The 17,972-nt window shown below is 39.7% G+C and overlaps 2 protein-coding genes across 2 annotated transcripts in view; one reads left to right on the forward strand and one right to left on the reverse strand.

Annotated features, from left to right (window-relative positions):
- The window catches only part of FRA10AC1 (fragile site, folic acid type, rare, fra(10)(q23.3) or fra(10)(q24.2) candidate 1), a 43,228-nt gene extending 41,566 nt beyond the window's left edge, over positions 1-1,662 (reverse strand). The window contains exons 1-2 of the mRNA XM_009888794.1: positions 1,590-1,662; positions 11-171 (exon numbers count right to left, since the gene is read on the reverse strand). Coding sequence (XP_009887096.1) covers positions 11-171; positions 1,590-1,662 — 234 coding nt within the window. The remainder of the gene's footprint in view (positions 1-10; positions 172-1,589) is intronic.
- A 1,345-nt stretch (positions 1,663-3,007) lies between these two features.
- LGI1 (leucine-rich, glioma inactivated 1) lies at positions 3,008-15,867 on the forward strand. The gene is made up of 8 exons (XM_009888694.1): positions 3,008-3,459; positions 3,812-3,883; positions 7,836-7,907; positions 8,011-8,082; positions 12,526-12,597; positions 13,856-14,025; positions 14,444-14,608; positions 14,693-15,867. Exons 1-8 carry the CDS (start codon positions 3,269-3,271, stop codon positions 15,508-15,510), a joined length of 1,632 nt encoding a protein of 543 aa, XP_009886996.1. The 5' UTR covers positions 3,008-3,268; the 3' UTR covers positions 15,511-15,867.
- The last annotated feature ends 2,105 nt before the right edge of the window (positions 15,868-17,972 follow it).

Consider the following 17,972-nt stretch of genomic DNA (forward strand, 5'->3'; position numbering starts at 1 on the left):
CCCCCCAAACAGCGGCAGCCGGAGGCACGGCACATCCCTGCTCGTACTGGAACATGTCTGCCAGTGTTGTACGGCAAGGTGAAGGTTTTTCAGCTAAAACGTTGTCAAATGATGGCAAGCAGACTGAGTAACGCCAACCACGACTCCCTCGTCCCTCCTGCCGAAACCTTGCTGAAAGAAAAATACATACATTTTGAACCACGTTGTGCCAAATCAGTACCTGAAACCCTGGGGAAAACGAGCTAGCAAGGTCACCGGGGCAGGCGCTGGGATGTGGGCACAGTGGCCTGCTCAGTTAGCCCGAAAACAACCGCTGGTGGCACCAGTAGAGCGTGAGCCAAATGTTGCAATGGCTGGAGAGCGGCTATGCCACTGAAAATCCACAAACCAATTTGTTTTTAAACCACTGCATGGCAAGAAATGAGACACCGAGCTTGGCACAAAGGGACCCTGGAAAATGCGATTTATGCCTCTCTTTTGACAGAGCTGTTATAAATATTCATCATATTTGCAGTTTGGGGAAAAAAGCAGTTGTTTTGGCACGTAGTTTGGAATAGAAAACTAACTTCCAGGCGGTTCTCTGCATGGACGAAACTGGAGTGAGGTTACTGCCCTGCTGCAGAATGTGCTTTTGTAACTGAAAAACCGCTACACTGCAAAGTTTTCAGGAGGTTGACAATGTGGCTTGCGTATTAACTAAAAAGAAGTGCCTAAGTAATTGATGGTGGGTTTCAGTGAATGAGCTGAAGGAAAGAAAACACGGGGTTACACCATCAATGGCAAAATATCGCCATGGCAATGGGTAGCTTTGCCAGGAATAAACAAACAAACAACAACAGGCTTCTTCTCTTTCAGCAAAAAAGTTAGAGGATTTTCTGTTCTCACCTCACCAAAGTCTGTGCTTTTGGACATCTCGGAGGGGAGAAGATAGTGTACCCTACTTACGCAAGTCCCACAAATCCAGCTCCCTTCTCAGTCGTACAATTAGATCATTTCCAGAGCAAGAAGTAAGCTTTATACCCAGGGGAAGGCATCAACATTTGTTTTATAATGATTTCAGTGCCTTGGTTACTGTAATTCTGTACCATTTTCTTACAGAAGGTGGACGGGCTCAGAAATAACGCAGGTCTGTGTCACTCCTAGTTGAAGTCAATCCTGCTTGAGGAGAGACTGCTGACAGGGAAGATTGCCTTATGAGCAAAAACATGGGCCCGCACTTAAATTAATAAAGAGCTTTAAAAAAAAACACACTGCAGGGAGCAAGGGAGCTGAGAAAGCGGGAGCTGCCCTTTTCCGCAGGCACGGGTGCCAGGTGGGGAGCGTGCCGATGCACAGGCGCCGGTGTCCGCTTCCAGCAGGGCCTTCAGCGGCAGCCCTCTGCCTCTGAAAGCTTTCTGGATATTTCTGACCATCCCCTGTCCCTCAGAGGACGCAGTCCCACCACCGGGTGTGAGCTCTGTGGGTCTCCTCTCAGCCCAGGGAGACAGACCTCAGCCACCGCCCAGGCAAAGACTCAGTGATGTTGAGGTCCTACCTAGTGTCCATACACGGAGTTCCTTGCAGTTTTGCAGGTTGTTGTTTCCCTTTACCATCTTCCACATGTAGCATCTGAAATTCCCACTGGGCACCCATATCTGGGTATGCGCTGGGCCTTGCTGGCATCGTTCCTGAGGAAGACAGACATGGGTGGTGTTGGTCTTGAGATTTCACGGCCTGTAGAGCAGGAGCAATGGGCCAGAGCCAGGTGGCCATGTGGAACCAAAGGAGGAGTAACCAGCAGTGAAGAGACATCTTCTGGTGTACAGGTGTCTCCTGGTGAGAAGACGGCACCTACGTGAAGGAGCGAATAATGAGCATGACTGTATTAAACTTCTGTACTGTCAGGTCAACCCCAGTAGACTTTGTGATCTGTGTAATGCAAACAGTGCTGCCAGTCTGATGGGGAAGTGTCAAGACCTATTAAAGTTTGCAAAACTCTTCCAATAGCAATCCTATATTGGAAAAAATAAAATCATCCCATATGGATTTCCAGCTATTTGGCATTCAATAGTTTTGTCTTACCATTCTTTATGTAATAACACTTAGGTGCTGCTTAAGTTCCCTATAAAATATTTAATGTAGTTTACTGTAAAGTCTTCAGGCTGGGGACTGTTTCTTACACAGTATTCGTACTGCACCTAGCACCGATTTCAATTGCAGCCTCCAGGCAGTATTGTAAAGATTCGTTATTACCATCAAGATCTGTCCCTGCCCTGTCACTTTTCAAAGAAGGTCCATTCTTAACTACAGGTTTAACGTAGCTGGTGTTTAAATAACAATTTTCTTTTTTCCATCTAAAATGATCAAACCAGTCTCCAGGCAAATAAATTTTTTAACTTGAACTTTTAATTAATGTGGTCCATTTTGAATGGTACTAGATCCACTTATTTAACCAGCTCAGAAAACATGTAACAAATAAGAATGTTTAAAAAAAGAAAAAAAGGGCAGTCGGGGTCTATTTTGCATGAGAAAATATTTTGTTTAGGAATGACAGTTGTAGGCATTCTCTCATACATTGTAATAATTTCCATGTGTGGCAGCTTGTTTTTCAGTGGTACAAATATGTGCAATAAGGGCTAAGGATAAAAATTAATCTAACAGCTTTTGCAGCAATGCTTTTGATGGTTTCACTCGATTTCATTTTTCTGTGGATGCTGCCGTTAGGTCTGCTGCTTGCAGTATGTGAAGCATAATTCTCAAAGGTTCACGAGGTTGTAGGGATCCAGTAAGAGATGACTGATTTCTCCCCCCACACACATACACTCCACCCCACACCCACTCACCCACCCACCAGCAAACATAATGCTGTACTATTTTTGGTAACAGGGAAAGGGCCTCCCTGTGAAAACAGAAAGCGGTGTATTTCTCAGTTACATCACTTTGCAATCTAATGCTGTGTTGTGCTCAGTGTTTTTGTGGTGATGCAAGTCTTTTTTTTTTTTTTTTTCCTTTTTTTTTTTTTTCCTTCAGCCGGTTGGATTTTCCCCATCTTACAGCACCTCGCAGGTCTCTTCTCTGAGCAGTACGTTGCCTGAGTGAGTGGAAACATACAGATCAGCTGCAGGTTTCTGTCTACAAAAACAGAGTGAAAGAGAAAGAAAAGGGTTGGGAAAGCAGAGGCAAATATTGACCTGGACTTATAGAAAGACATCCAATGGCTGAATAAAGAACCCCTGTTCATGTTTTGGGATATTCTTTCAACTGGCTGGAACGAGAGCGGATCAAAAGAATGGGAAATGCCAGCAGACCCTTTAGAAGAATTGCTTATTTCTTATGCCTTTTATCGGTGCTTTTGCTGACTGAAGGGAAGAAACCAGTGAAGCCAAAATGTCCTGCCTGGTGTACTTGTACCAAAGATAATGCTTTATGTGAAAATGCCAGATCTATTCCTCGCAGCGTTCCGCCTGATGTTATCTCACTGTAAGGGCTGTAAGCATTTGGTTATTTAATTTATGATTTAAAATGAACTAGGATGTGTGGTGTTTTCGTACAGAAGGATGCTTGCTGCAGGGAGTACCTCCAGCATTCAGAATCATCAGCTAATGTGTTAAAATTGTGCTGCATCCTTATTTTTACATCTCTTTCATCTGTCTGTCTGTCTGTGTATGTGCACACATACCATTTTATACCTTCTTCTATACTACATGAAACCTGTAACATTCTTTTTTTTTTTTTTTTTACTTATATAAATAAATTTCTCTGTGATGACCAGATTATAACCATGGATATATGAGACTACATTAATATAAGGTTGTTTTTTTCTTCTTTCCAGATCCTTTGTGAGATCTGCTTTTACTAAAATCCCAGAAGGGAGTTTTTTGCTCACACCATCTCTGCAGCTTCTGTGAGAAATATTTATATGATACAGTTTTTGTTATGAAATGTATATGTATCCGTAAATATTTTAGAAAGGGTTTCAGTATGAATTTTATAAGAAACAGCAAGAGAAGGTTAATTAGATGACAGAATACAAGACTTTTTAGCAATTTGAAAGATAGTGCATGTTTAATTTTTTCAAAGTGTTTGCACTTAGTATTTTGCAAGGCTATCTGTTGTCAGTGCTACTTTGAATGATTACATGCTGAAGCTTTCGGTGACAGAACGTATGCTATCTTCATTATACTTTAATTAACATTACAGTAGGGACTTGAGCATTGCAACAACTATTCATGTTTCTTTTCTGCAGTCCCGGGCCTGATCCCAATATAAAGCTGCCCCTTTGCAACTCCTGTGGGCTGCGAGCTCAGAACCCCTCAGATCAGGCCCTTCATTGCAGTGGGACAGGTCCTGAAGTCCTTTTCCATATAAAATTGCCATTGACTTCTGTGGAAGTTTAGTCACGTCAGTGGGAGTTTTGCCTTCATAGCGCCTGGATTTGACCCTATTTGTTATTTCATGTTCTTTGAAAAAAAACCCACAGAAGTGACGAAGATTTTCTTTCAATTGATAAATTTAAGCAGTTATTTCACAATGAAAGACTGCGATGAGGTATACGCAGGGAGAGAATATTTGGGGATGTTTATAGATTAGATGCATTTCTATACAGGGTTTTTACAGGCTTTCCTAGAAATGTGGGCACAGGATTATGTAATTGTGAGCTATACCGAGGCAGAGGGGGCGTAACCTGAACTCCTCATCGTGGATGTGCTGCCAGCCTGACGCACACCCAGGTTGGTCTCGGGGATCCGGCAAGACGGGCTCCCCGACGGCATCAAAATCCAAATGGGACATCTGTCCCCAGGCTGACTTCCTGTGCACTCCAGATGTGGCCAGAGGTGTAATGTTGATGTATCGGAGCCCTACGGCTGTTGGATTAAACTGCTGGTGCGCCGATAGCTGAAGCCCTGACCCTAGCTGTACTCTGCTACCTCAAGTGGAGCTGATAAGGAGGTGCAGACGTACTGTACAATTTTGGATACAGGGTAAATAGGTAAATGCAGTTACTATGGAAACCTAAATGCTTTTCCATGGTGCTTTATTCCTGAGAAGCTTTTCCCAGGTGGTCACAGATCACAAAAGGGACACATTTCACATAATTCCCGCAATGGGCCTTTCAAAGGAGAGAAAAAAAGAAATTGCAGCATTGGCGGAGCTTGTATCTGAAGAGAGTGAGTAGGACATCATCTCTCTTGGCTACGATACGCCACCTACACTTAGCGATCCCGCTGCCAGGGGCGGCAGAATTGGGTAGGGTGGAGTAGGACAGACACAGTCTTTTTATTTTGAGTTATGACAGTGGGGTCTGTGCCTCTGGCAATGGCTTTTGGCATTTTAGTAATGGTAATAATTTGCATACTCTGCTGCATACTTCACTGAAACATGCATTCTAAGCTGCTGCTAATCAATGCTGCAACAAAAGCTCCGACCCCAGAAAAGCAGGTTTTGTTCCACTATAGTCTTCGATGAGAGATCTGTTAAAAGGGTGCAAAAAAATCCACAGATTACTTACTTCTGCTGCCCAGCATTTCTAAAAATACTGCTGCATGCTTTTCCAGATATATTTCTAACATGGTAGCTGAGCTGCTTGCCATCTTTGGAAAGTCAGGCTCCCGATCTAAAGCAAATGACTCCTTAAACACAGACCGTAGGAGCAGAATTGTATCTGTGGGGCCAGTACTCCAGTTTGTAAGTGGGAAAGAAATTTCCCACTTTGGCAGAAGGTAGCAAGATAGCAAGGGAAATAAGAATATGGAAAACTCTGGTTAATTAAAAATTAAAGTAAGTTTTAGCTTTGCATGATTATAGAACTGTATTGGTAGGTTTAATTTAGCCAATAGCAAGATTTAGCAACCTATACATATTTTTACATAATAGTCTCAAGTATTACATTTTTAGAATCCAAATGTGATTTGGTATTTCTAGTATGCCAGTCACACATTTCTAAGAGTGGAATGTATCTGCCTCTATTATTATTTACTACTGTTTTTCCTGTAGTAGCGGCAATGGTCTCTGGAAAAGTCATGGTCTCATTGTGCTGAACACTACTCCTAAGTCCCAGGCCAGGAGAGCTTTTCTTCTTGAATAGTATGGATGGTACTCTCTGTGCCCTTCATGTGACGACAAAAACACAAAGGACCTAGACAGCTAGGGTGAAGTGCCAGCAGGAGTGTTCCCTAAATGTCGAGAAATTCTCCTGCTCTCCTCTCCAGCACTTGTAACTCTATGTATCAGCAAGGTGCTGAGGGTACCCTTATAAACTGATGACATGAAAGCCCGTAGAAAGAAGGGAGGTAATCACGGCACCAGGATCCGTACCTGCTAGCAGCGCACAGTTCCTGCTAAGCAATATAGTCCCTGGCCACAGTGCAGTATCTTCAGCCTCTGTCCCCAGAAGCTGGTGGGTCACAGATCAAGCAAATCAGGTGTTTGAGGTCAGAGTGGGAGAAAAGCCACTTTGTGCATCAAATACGTGGCATGACACAGCCATTGCAGGGAGGTACGAGGCAAACGAGCTCACCCAGTGCAAGACCTATGCTATAAGCCTGACAATCTCTGAAATAGCTATACTATTTAAAGAGATATCTCTAAAATAGCTATACTATTTAAAGAGATACCACCCTGTTCTTTAAATTACAAGGAGGGGAAAGTGCAGAAAAGGAAAAATTATTTAGTGTAATCACATCAGAAAAGTAAAATTAGTTGCAGGCAGCGGATTTACTAAATTGGTCTTATGGTTCAAAGATTTTACAAAAATACCTATTTCCGCTAAGAAAGAGAAGTATTCATTGTTTCTAACAAAAAGGAAGAATTTCCTGCTTATATTTTTTGTACATATATAGGAACATATTTAGAGTGGAAGAAGCACAGTCTGCAATAGTCAAGTGAGAAAATAAATCAACCTCAATTTATTTTTAATGCAAACTTCAAACCACGAGATTAACTCATTAAGTGTACTAATTCATACTTGGAAATCTTGAATTTCTGAACGCCTAAGGATGTCATAGTGCAAATCTATTTATCCATCAGGTCCAACTGAATAAAATATAGATGTGCATCTAGTATTCCACTGGGGTAAAGTTCATCATACTTGACAATGCCTCACCATATTAAGGGTGTGGCAGTCCAGAGCTGAATTAAAATGGACAAATGCAAACATGGCTGATAAGCATAAATAAAGCTGGAAAAATCAATGCTAGTCCACTTTTAATGCTTCTAAAATTACATAAAATTAAATGTGTTGCTGGTAGTTTTACTGCTAGATGGATGAAAAATACATGCCCACACAAAGAGCTATCTCCAGCAGGTATAATGTGGTCTTAAAAAGAGTTCTGATTTGAACACTGACTAAATTAAGAGATTTTCAGTAACTTCTTGACCTTTGGGTCAAATATGCTCACTAAGTTAAGGGATTTTCTTGCCTGTCAGTGGTGCAAATTCAACCTCATGTCTGGCTAACCAGCTGGATACTTTCCCTATGTTGTCATCAAAAGTAAGTGTTCTTCAACACAATTTAGATCTCTGTAGTACTTGAACATTTCATTGTCGCCCAAGTATGTGTCCAGTAGCTCTTGTACAATCCCATTGTTTTACTGGCATGATAAACCCACGTTTACATCCCACAGAAGTCAATGGAATTTTATCAGATGGCCCCAGTAGGCAAAGCAACAAGTTGTTGTGTCCTTCCCTTTGCATCAGACTATGGTGCAATCTATCAGCCTTACGATCCTGTGGTGCTTGCGCAGACAAAACCCATGAAACCAGGCAGGGGAAATTTGGCCTACCAAAACTGTTTGCTGAACCATTTTCTAAAGATGCTAATAACCTAATGGTCTCTTGTTTTGCATCTCTTTGTGCAGGTTGTTTACATCCAACACTTTTGATGTTATTAGTGACGATGCTTTCATGGGCCTTCCTCATCTAGAATATTTGTGAGTGGACAAAAGTATATTTCCTGGCATTATTGAATAGAGTGGGTGGGCTTCTGAGTTCCAGGCATTGCTTTGACCAGAATGACTTTACGACCCGTTACAGGTTCATAGAGAACAACAGCATTAAGTCAATTTCAAGAAATACTTTCAGAGGACTGAAATCTTTAATTCACCTGTAAGTAAAGTGGTTGAATATATTGCTTGGTATATTTAATATAGTAACTGAACCACTGTGTTGTTTAATTTTGCGTTTTGATATTTAGCTGTTCACATTTGTTTAGGCAATATTAATAGTAATTTCATTAGAATGTTAATCTTTGTGTTTCCACCAAAGAATTCCAAACTGTGGTATGTGTAGAAGGCCGGGATCCAAACAGCTTCCAGCAGAACATGTTTGGCATTAGCTCCCTGACTTTCTCTGCTCAGAGCACTGGGGATTTCCAGCTGAGCGTGTAGGAGCAGGGAGAAAGCAGGATGGGTCGGGAAGCTTGGCACTGACAAGGTGAGTCCCAGTTTGGGACTTGGAGAGGAGGAAGGTGGGAGCTGTGGTCAGCACTGAGGTGCCACGGTGGTGAGAGGCTGCAGGGTGGACACATGCCTCTTCCCAGGTACCCTAGTCTGCCATGGATGCAGGAGAATATTATGGCCGTTCTGGGATGGGCCATCACTGTCTGTACCCATGTCAAGATCAGCCAGTACCTGTATCCTGCAGAATTTGACCAAATGGAATTTGAAAATTCCTACCTAGAACAACTTTAAATAAAAGAGTTGCAACAATACACATTTATCATGACTTACCGATCCACTTCTTCCACTCATCTGTAGGGCATATCAGCTTTTAGGCTTAAGCAGGATCTGCTATAGAACTCCTGCACTGCACCCTGACCTCACCTCCACACAACCCAGAGCATCCCATGGTCAGGATCTGCCACGCACTGACCCGACACTGGGGTCTGCTTAACATTCCTCGTGTTGCTGCTCAGCCCTTCGGCTCTCCTGGAAACACAGCCAGACCCGGCCAGACCCTTGCCCTCTGACACACTGCAGCCCCCTCGCCGCGTTAGCCGAGGGGGGAATTTAATGAAAGGCACTCTGGATGCTAATGCGGCTGTTAGGAGTGGCGCTTCCCATGCTCCCACCAGCAGAAGCATTTCTCATGCTGCGCGCAGCAGGTGAAACGCACACGGGCAACAAATACCTGTAACATTTCACTGCAAACGCAAGAGTAGCAGCCTTATGCTCTGAGCTAGCAAGACAGTTTTTAGACAGGCTTTTGTCTCTTTTCTTACCTCAAGTTTACCTTTTAGCAATATTTTTATTTTAGCAAGTGATAAATTTATTGAAAACACAGCGTGTACTGTAAGGAAACATAAACCATACAAAAATACTGTAAAAGAAGGAGGCTAAAACATCTGGAATGTGCCTGATGTGGGTTTATACCCAGCTCTGAGCATTTGCATTCTGAAACATATATCTTGAGGTGTGTGTCATAGGCAGGGGAGTGGATTCTGACCTTTTGGCCTTAAAACAATAACCTCGAAGAGGGTTTTGAAACAGGGTCATTTAACTTTTCCTTTCATGTATTTTGACACAAGAGAGAAAGCAAGGGTTCTGTTTTAAATAGTTAATGCATAAATCTAGTACTTGAATTGCAATTCACCACTTCCTTCACCACGTAGTAAACGTACCATAAAACATGTTACTTTTCCCTTTTTGGTCAGAACAGGCAAGACTCACAGCTGACTGAAACTGAGCCTACTGTGACTACTCGTGTGTACAGAGTTACTTAGAGAATGGCGGTAGGTCTGAGGAAGAGGGAAGAGAGAGGAGAGGGAAAAAGGTATACAAACAGGCTGTGCACATCCCATAAAAATCCACATCAGAGGTACAGGCAGAATTATAGTATTGTTAAAAAAGGCAGATAATTGGATAAGGCTGGTAACTGGGACTCTATCTTAAAAATATTTATGCACATGAATAGCTTTATATTCACAAATGGGTCCAGTACATTATTTATCATATTCATTTACTTATTTAGTAGCTGTTGCTGCCAATGAGCAAATTGCTTTTCTAACACAGAGGAAGGCACAGTTTCTTCTCCACAGAGCATACAGTCCAAGCATAACATCTTCTCTTGCCTGTTACATTGGTTTCTGGGGATGCTTCAGCAGTTTCGTAAGAGAAAACATATGCAAAAGATAGAACTACATTTCAGGAGCCACTGCGGTTTGCATGTGGTTGCATGCACATTTTTTGGACATAGATTTGTGCATCATGCTGCTATTGCACATGGACTGCTATTCATGAAGACAATGAGAAATTTGCAGAAAATAACTGCACAGGCAAGTCCATTAACCGCAGAATGTGACTAGTTTAATCTGCTTGCAGAACTGCTCCCCACCCTTTGGAGAAAATTGCACATACACATTAAGAATAATCATTTGGCACCCTGAGGCATTTCTCATTTAAGAAACAGGAGAGTACTTGTGTACATAAAATATAATAAAAAGAATCATAGTAAATAAGCATACAAATTAGTTCCATGAAGTTAGAGAAGATGAACTTTGTTCTATTTATTCTGTGTGCTTCCTTTTCACAACATACCTTTTACAATGCAGTAAGCTATCCAAACATTTGTATTTTCATAATGCAGTTACCTTTGATAATTACAGTGTGTCCTTATTGTAAAATAGAGCCATCTGATATTTTTCGTTCTGCAACACAATTCATGTTGTGCTTGGAGCAGATTTAAGAAAAGGAAAATTAAAGAAAAAGTAGCAGTTTTTACTAATTTACTAATTTAATGTCAAAATCTTACAGTTAGGATTGGAAAATAATTTCTATTCACAATATATAATTTTGATTGCATTTCTTTCAGAACTGCAACCATAAGTTTAACTGCATGTTTGATTCAACCTTTGCTCTCTTATTATAAACCAAATACCATGTACAGCACTATCTCGGCAAGCCCATGTTTTCTATTAGATAAGTATGCTTTTTACAGTGGAATATAAAATGTGTAATTTTTGTCCAAAAATTGGCAAATGCACAAACCTTGTCTAAATTTTTCTGTCAGTCACATTCCCATGGCAGTGGTGAACCACTGGTACTTCCAAGCACATCATCCCTTTCAGCTTGTGATAATCCAGGTCATAAAGAATATGTAGGGCATTAGACCTGCCTCAGCTTGCAAGTCTACTTAGCTCTCTCCATGTGACTTACCTGACTTTTAAAGAATCGCTCTTGAGCATAAAATTAAGCATAAGTGAAGCACATGATACATACACTGGAAGCACATGATACATACACTGAAGAAGGTTACAATCAGATGTATTTTGAAAGCAGTGAAAGAATGGACTAATGCCATCATCCCGTATTTACTATTCCTGATAAGGCAAACACTTAATTTTAAATGAGGCTGTAGACATAGTACGCCTGTGCCTGTTCTTGAATTTAAGTCTATGCCTAAGTGGCTTTGCTTGGCTAGAGAAATTGTAGTTAATAAATAACTTTCGTGTTTACAAGCGAACATAGAAGAGGTTCTAAGTCTTACTAACTACAGATTCTAAGTGGGATCATAAACTAGAATGATTTATTTCCGTTTTCATTTCTTCTTACAAGTAATAAATAATATTGTTAATCAAAAGAGACATGAGCTATACCCTACAACATTACTCTTTTCCTGCCGTGCCCTCAGTGACATCTTGGAGAACCCAGACCTTTGGTGGACTCACACAGATGTGTCTGACTGAAATGTAATATATTGCTTGTTCAAAGCCTGCTCGCATTTCCTCGTCACTTTTACTAGCTAGAATACTCACCGAATTTAAACGAGATTCCCCAACATTAAAAATTGGGAATTAACGGCACTTTTTTGTTGGTCTCATACACACATACTCACACGCACATTCCAGGAAAGAAATTCACACTGATGAGCAATTTCTTGTCTATTACTGCATATTTCCAAAAACTATGAGCTAAGCCTAAGTCCAATGGAATGAAGTTTAGTATTAAGATTTTGCTTCCAGAAGAGATACAAGACAGTGGGGAAATTGCAGTAATACGAACCCCATGTATTGGTATCTCATAAGGAAAGCACACATGCACATTCCAGGAAAGAAATTCACACTGATGAGCAATTTCTTGTCTATTACTGCATATTTCCAAAAACTATGAGCTAAGCCTAAGTCCAATGGAATGAAGTTTAGTATTAAGATTTTGCTTCCAGAAGAGATACAAGACAGTGGGGAAATTGCAGTAATACGAACCCCATGTATTGGTATCTCATAAGGAAAACAGCAGTAGATCCAATCATGACTAATTGTTTTAAAACAATGGTGTTGGCAAAACACCAGAGGTGATTGCACTTTTTACCCTGCTAAGTGAAGTACTGTAAATGCTGCGGGGCTGCTGAAGAGCCAGAGAGCAGGAGGAGGCAGGGCATTTTAGAGGGAGAAAGAGTCACAAAGTAAACGAGCTATTCTTAAAAGCAATCTTTTAGAACTAAGTGCTGGAGAATACCAGGGTTCTTAAGAAAAAAATGACCCACAGTATTACACCTTGCAAAAATGTGTAATGTCGTGAACTAGCACTGATGTTGAAGTGTCTTCTCTTACAGGAGTCTCGCAAATAATAATCTCCAATCGCTTCCAAAAGACATATTCAAAGGCTTGGATTCTTTAACAAATGTGTAAGAAAGCAATTAATTAATCTATTAATTATACTAAGAATAGAAAGAGAGGATTTTAGAGGACATTCTGAGTAACGATTCAAAACGATAGCCAGTAATGGGATCTTATTACTGGGTAGAGACTACCCACTATGGGTAGGCGTGGGTTTTGTGTACTGTTGTTGATAATTTGCTTTAGTTTTGAATATTCCACCAGTTATAAAGATAAGTAATATTGATAGGAGCTATGTAAGAGAGCTGCATGTTCATTAAGACTTAGCAAATAAAAAGGAATTATCCTTAGGGATGCATGAGAGAGTGTGGTATGAGGGGAAGGTGGAAGATATTTAATGGAGTAACATTTCTGTGTGCAAATAATTTCTGGGAAGGCTATCTTTTAGTACAAAAGCATGTGTCTTAGTAAGTACCATACCCCATACTACATATAATTGCAGCCAAACCAAAACATTAACTTGTTTAAATATATAACTTAAATACCAGTAAAAATAAAAAACACAGATAAACAGATAAATCCTATAGTTGCTTCATTGAAATATGTCCCGTTTACAACATACCACATTCTCGTTCACCTGATTTGGGATAATGAGCGCAGAACATCCTTTGCCCACTCCCTGTATTAACAATGTCGGCTGAATTCATAGTGTAGAGCTGCAGCAGTCAGTTGTGGAGATGGTCAGTGTACGTGGTAGCATTACTTGGCATGACTGGTCATGGCCAGGTGGTTACCCAGTCTGGTCCTGGCACTTGCCCATTTCTGTACATACTATCTGAAATCTGACTGAAGACAGCTGTAAAAGACTTAAACAGAAGTCCTTTGGTTATGTCTTCTAAAGCCCTAAATGAGTATATCTAAAGGAGATAGCACATACTGACTGGCTGACCATCAGGTTACATTAATTGCAGTTTTGTTATCTAGAATCTTATTGAGAAAGGCTAATCCAAAAGAAACAACCTCCCAAAATATGAGGCCAACAGTTTGGCAGGCTTTTGTGTACCCCTGGGGAAATCTTTTGTGTAAACTTGGGGAAATCAACAAATATTTCCTACTGATTATCAAGCTAAGTTCTCCTTGATTTCCTTGGTAGAGTTAAATCTGTGTGTGTTCCGGTATGTAGATTTAACTATGGGTCAGGACAAGTTAAGCCAGGAAGGCATCAATTGAGAATAAGCAAGAGGGCACATATTTAACAGCAGCCCAGTTTGTTGTTGTCCTGCAAGGAGGAATACTTGTTTTCAATGCACGATTTATTTGTTGTAGGGATCTTAGAGGCAATGCATTTAATTGTGACTGCAAACTGAAGTGGTTAGTGGAATGGCTGGGCAGCACCAATGCAACAGTCGAAGACATTTACTGTGAAAGCCCACCAGAATATAAGAAGCGCAAAATCAATAGCCTCTCTCCGAAAGAATTTGATTGCATTATTACAGGTAAAGTGCTTCAAATTATTTAATCTTGTTAGATTAAAGTCAAAACTGTGTATTTTTTTCATTCTAGGGTTCATTTTTGCAGGAAGTCTGCATACTGGATGGAGCTAAAATTAATATGAATTCTGTGCAGGTGTAAGGGTGACACACGAATCACTTGGGAATGGGGTCTTATCTTGCAGCTTCTGCTCAGACTTTAATATGCTATATCAGGATTCGGAGAACTGGGACATAAACCAGCACCTCTTTTAATTGAGAAAGATTGGAAAACAAGTTGCAATGCTCCTTTATCAACAGCAAAATTGGACTAGTGATGAAATACTGTCATTTGTAATAACTTGGTATCTGTTAAGCAGATGTTTTTTCAGTGCAATACAGAAAGTAGCTCTGTAATTATCACATGTTGTGTGCACTTTTGCAGAATTTGAAGTTTATCAGTCCCTGCCATACCAATCTCTGTCAGTAGATACTTTCTCATATATGAATGATGAACACGTGGTTATTGCTCAGCCTTTTACTGGAAAATGCATCTTTCTTGAATGGGACCATGTAGAAGTGATGTTCAGGAATTACGACAACATTACAGGTATGCACACTGCTCGACAAATAACATTACAACAGCTGATCCAAAAAGTGGTGCTAACCCTGTCTTTTACTTTTGTTTTTATAGGTACTTCAACTGTTGTGTGTAAACCTATAGTTATTGAGAGTCAGCTGTATGTCATTGTCGCGCAGCTGTTCGGAGGCTCCCACATATATAAAAGAGATATTTTTGCTAATAAGTTTATAAAAATTCAAGATATTGAAATCCTGAAAATCCGAAAACCCAATGACATTGAAACTTTCAGGATTGCTGAAGACTGGTATTTTGTTGTTGCAGACAGCTCAAAAGCTGGTTTCACCACGGTTTACAAATGGAATGGGAATGGATTTTATTCCCATCAGTCTCTGCACGCCTGGTACAGAGATACTGATGTGGAGTATCTTGAAATATCCGGCAAACCACATTTAATTCTGTCAAGTAGTTCCCAAAGACCTGTAATATATCAATGGAACAAAGGAACAAATGAATTTGTTAAGCGTTTTGATATCCAAGATATGGAAGATGCATATGCAGTGAAACATTTCAAAGTGAAAGAGGATGTGTACATTTGCTTAACAAGATTTATTGGGGACTCTAAAGTAATGAAATGGGGTGGTTCAGCATTTCTGGATTTACAAAGGATGCCATCCCGAGGGTCAATGGTATTCCAACCGCTTCAGATAAGTAATTACCAATATGCCATTCTTGGAAGTGATTATTCTTTCACTCAAGTCTATTATTGGGATGCTGAAAAGGCAAAATTTGTGAAGTTTCAAGAATTAAGCGTACAGGCACCAAGATCTTTCATACATGTCTCCATCGATAAACGAGATTTTCTCTTTGCTTCAAGTTTTAAGGGAACTACATTGATTTATAAACATGTCATAGTTGACTTAAGCGCATGACACTCATAATTCTGAGATTACATCAGACTTTCTACCATAAGTGGACAAAATGAACTAAATGCATGATGACTCTCTTATCTTACTTCCAAATGAATGCCTTTAAAAGTTGAGATTGCTAGAACAAAGTATTACTAGTATCTTCATCTTTAATTGTCAAGTCTAGTGGTGTTGGAAGTTGCATTTTTTAACAAAAAGAAATTAAATTAACTGTTCTTTGCATCCACAATATGTAAATATGTGTGCAACTGCATCTGTTGCTATAAAGAATATTAAGATGTACTTTTCCATTTATTTATTCACCTGTTTGAAACAACTGCCAAATAAAATGTTTACATTTTGTGTCTTTCACATTCCAAATATTATTTGCAGGTGATACTTTTTATTTGTGTATATATTATACACATATAAAATAAACCCAAGAAGGCATATTGCCCAATGCAGTGTCGTACCGCATAGAAGATGCACAATATTGAAGATCAGGTGGGTTTTACATATAACCAGAAGTTCTTGATAAAAATACAGCATTGAACCCCAGTCCTATAAATGATCACCTGGACAAATCCTTGCATTTATGTGAAGCTTTGCTGATTTAAACAGGACTCCACCCAGAAAAAAAGGGTTCAGATGTACAGATCAGGTTGTACGATGGAGGGTACAGTTATATAGATCCAGTTGTAGGATGGGGCTTTGTACTGTGTATAGTTGGAAGTTCCTGTTTGGTGGTTTTTGGTTGTGTTTTTTTTTTTAATTTCAAAGAAATCAACAGAATAAATGCTGATGTAAAGGTCTTTCTTTCTCCACCTCATGTTGAAGCAGAACAAAACAAATATTTTGTATGACATGGGCTGTTACTGGGCTGAAAGCTTTTCAGTTAGCATCATTTCTATATCTGAACTGTCACACATCACTTGCATGAATTCTGTGTATCCCTGGCAAGTCTTCCCACTATAACTGCAATTATTTAATCTTCAATGAATTTATTAATTATTTGAGTGAGGGTAGTGAATGTTTTATTCCACTATCCTGCAATGAAGTTTAGTAACAGATACTTCTGAAATTCAGGGAACTTTGAATGTGGCAGGACTAATGCAGTTGGCGTAGCATATGCAACTCCAGGGAAGCTACCTAGATCTGTTCAATTATGCCAAGTCTGAATTTGGCATGAAAATCTATTACAAACTCAAAGTTAGTCTTTTGTTTACATACAACTAATGCATCACTTGTGAGAAACCAATACTGCTGCTGAAGATTGTTTGGCACAGCTCGGGAAGAGAGCACACATTGATTTTAGACACCTTTGCACTTGAAGTTATCAAACCTTGTACTTCAGTGACATCTTTAAAGTATACATGTGAATACTGTATATGTTTATACACATTTCTAACATTCACAGGCATTGGTAGGCAAGTAAGACTTGTAATACTATGCATGTCAGCTAATCACACAAGCTGATTCTGCAAGCTGGCTGCTCCCTGTACTCACAGAGACCCCAAAAAGGCAGAGAAGTTTCAGCCTTAGTCATTTTTCCTTTGCTTATGGTGCTGCTGAGACCACCTCTTAGTGCAGCAGAAGAATAATTAAGAAAAAAGACATATAATGTGTATTTTAAGAAGCCGCTCCTAAACAGTATGCTTCTGTAATAAATAGAGTTTTTTATATTAAATGTTATTTGAAAAAAACCCACCACCTGAACAATGCTTTTTTCTGATGCCTTTTTATCCTTAGCTGCCTATGCTCCGGTCAGTATTTGGCTTAATAATTACCTATTCTACAAATACTTACAGTGTGATTAGAAAGATTTTAAACTACATTTCACAGTTGAAACCTTCAATCTTTTTCTTAACAAATACATTTACAAAAATCATCTTGATAAATCATCGCTCACTTGACAAGTTGCCTTCATAAATCTTTAGCTTTCATATGAGCATGATTTCAAGTCCCAGATGAACCCAAACAATCTCTTTTATTATTTCTCAATGTTGGCTGCACAACTGTGATTGTCAGCTCAGTTTGTTCATCTCTTCTTCAATCCACCTTGCATGGCAAAGGAACAAAGTAGAAAGTCACGAACAGATCTCCAATCTAACAGCAAATCACAAACTGTTTTCAACTTCATTTTATCTTTTGTTTTGGTCTTTTACTTAAGGTCCTATTGAATTACGTACACTTATTTTGATCTGATTTCTCCCACTACACTTGCCTATATGCACTCTCTATCAAATTATATAAATAATGGCTATGTATCCTTCTCACTATGGACATATTATGGATATCTGGCTGAGTTTAAGTGGAGTTGGATAAACTTGCAAATCTGCTACCAACATTTATTCAAAAACACTATACCCCAATATATTGTCTCACAACTGTACCTTGAGAAGGTTATGTTTCATGGAATAAAGACATATGTCAGAGCCAGCCAGCTACAGGCCCTACACTATAGTAGCACTATGATTGTTTTCCCG

The sequence above is a fragment of the Charadrius vociferus genome, unplaced genomic scaffold (genome assembly GCF_000708025.1).
Source record: "Charadrius vociferus isolate BGI_N301 unplaced genomic scaffold, ASM70802v2 scaffold436, whole genome shotgun sequence".
In the NCBI taxonomy this organism is placed as follows: Eukaryota; Metazoa; Chordata; class Aves; order Charadriiformes; family Charadriidae; genus Charadrius; species Charadrius vociferus.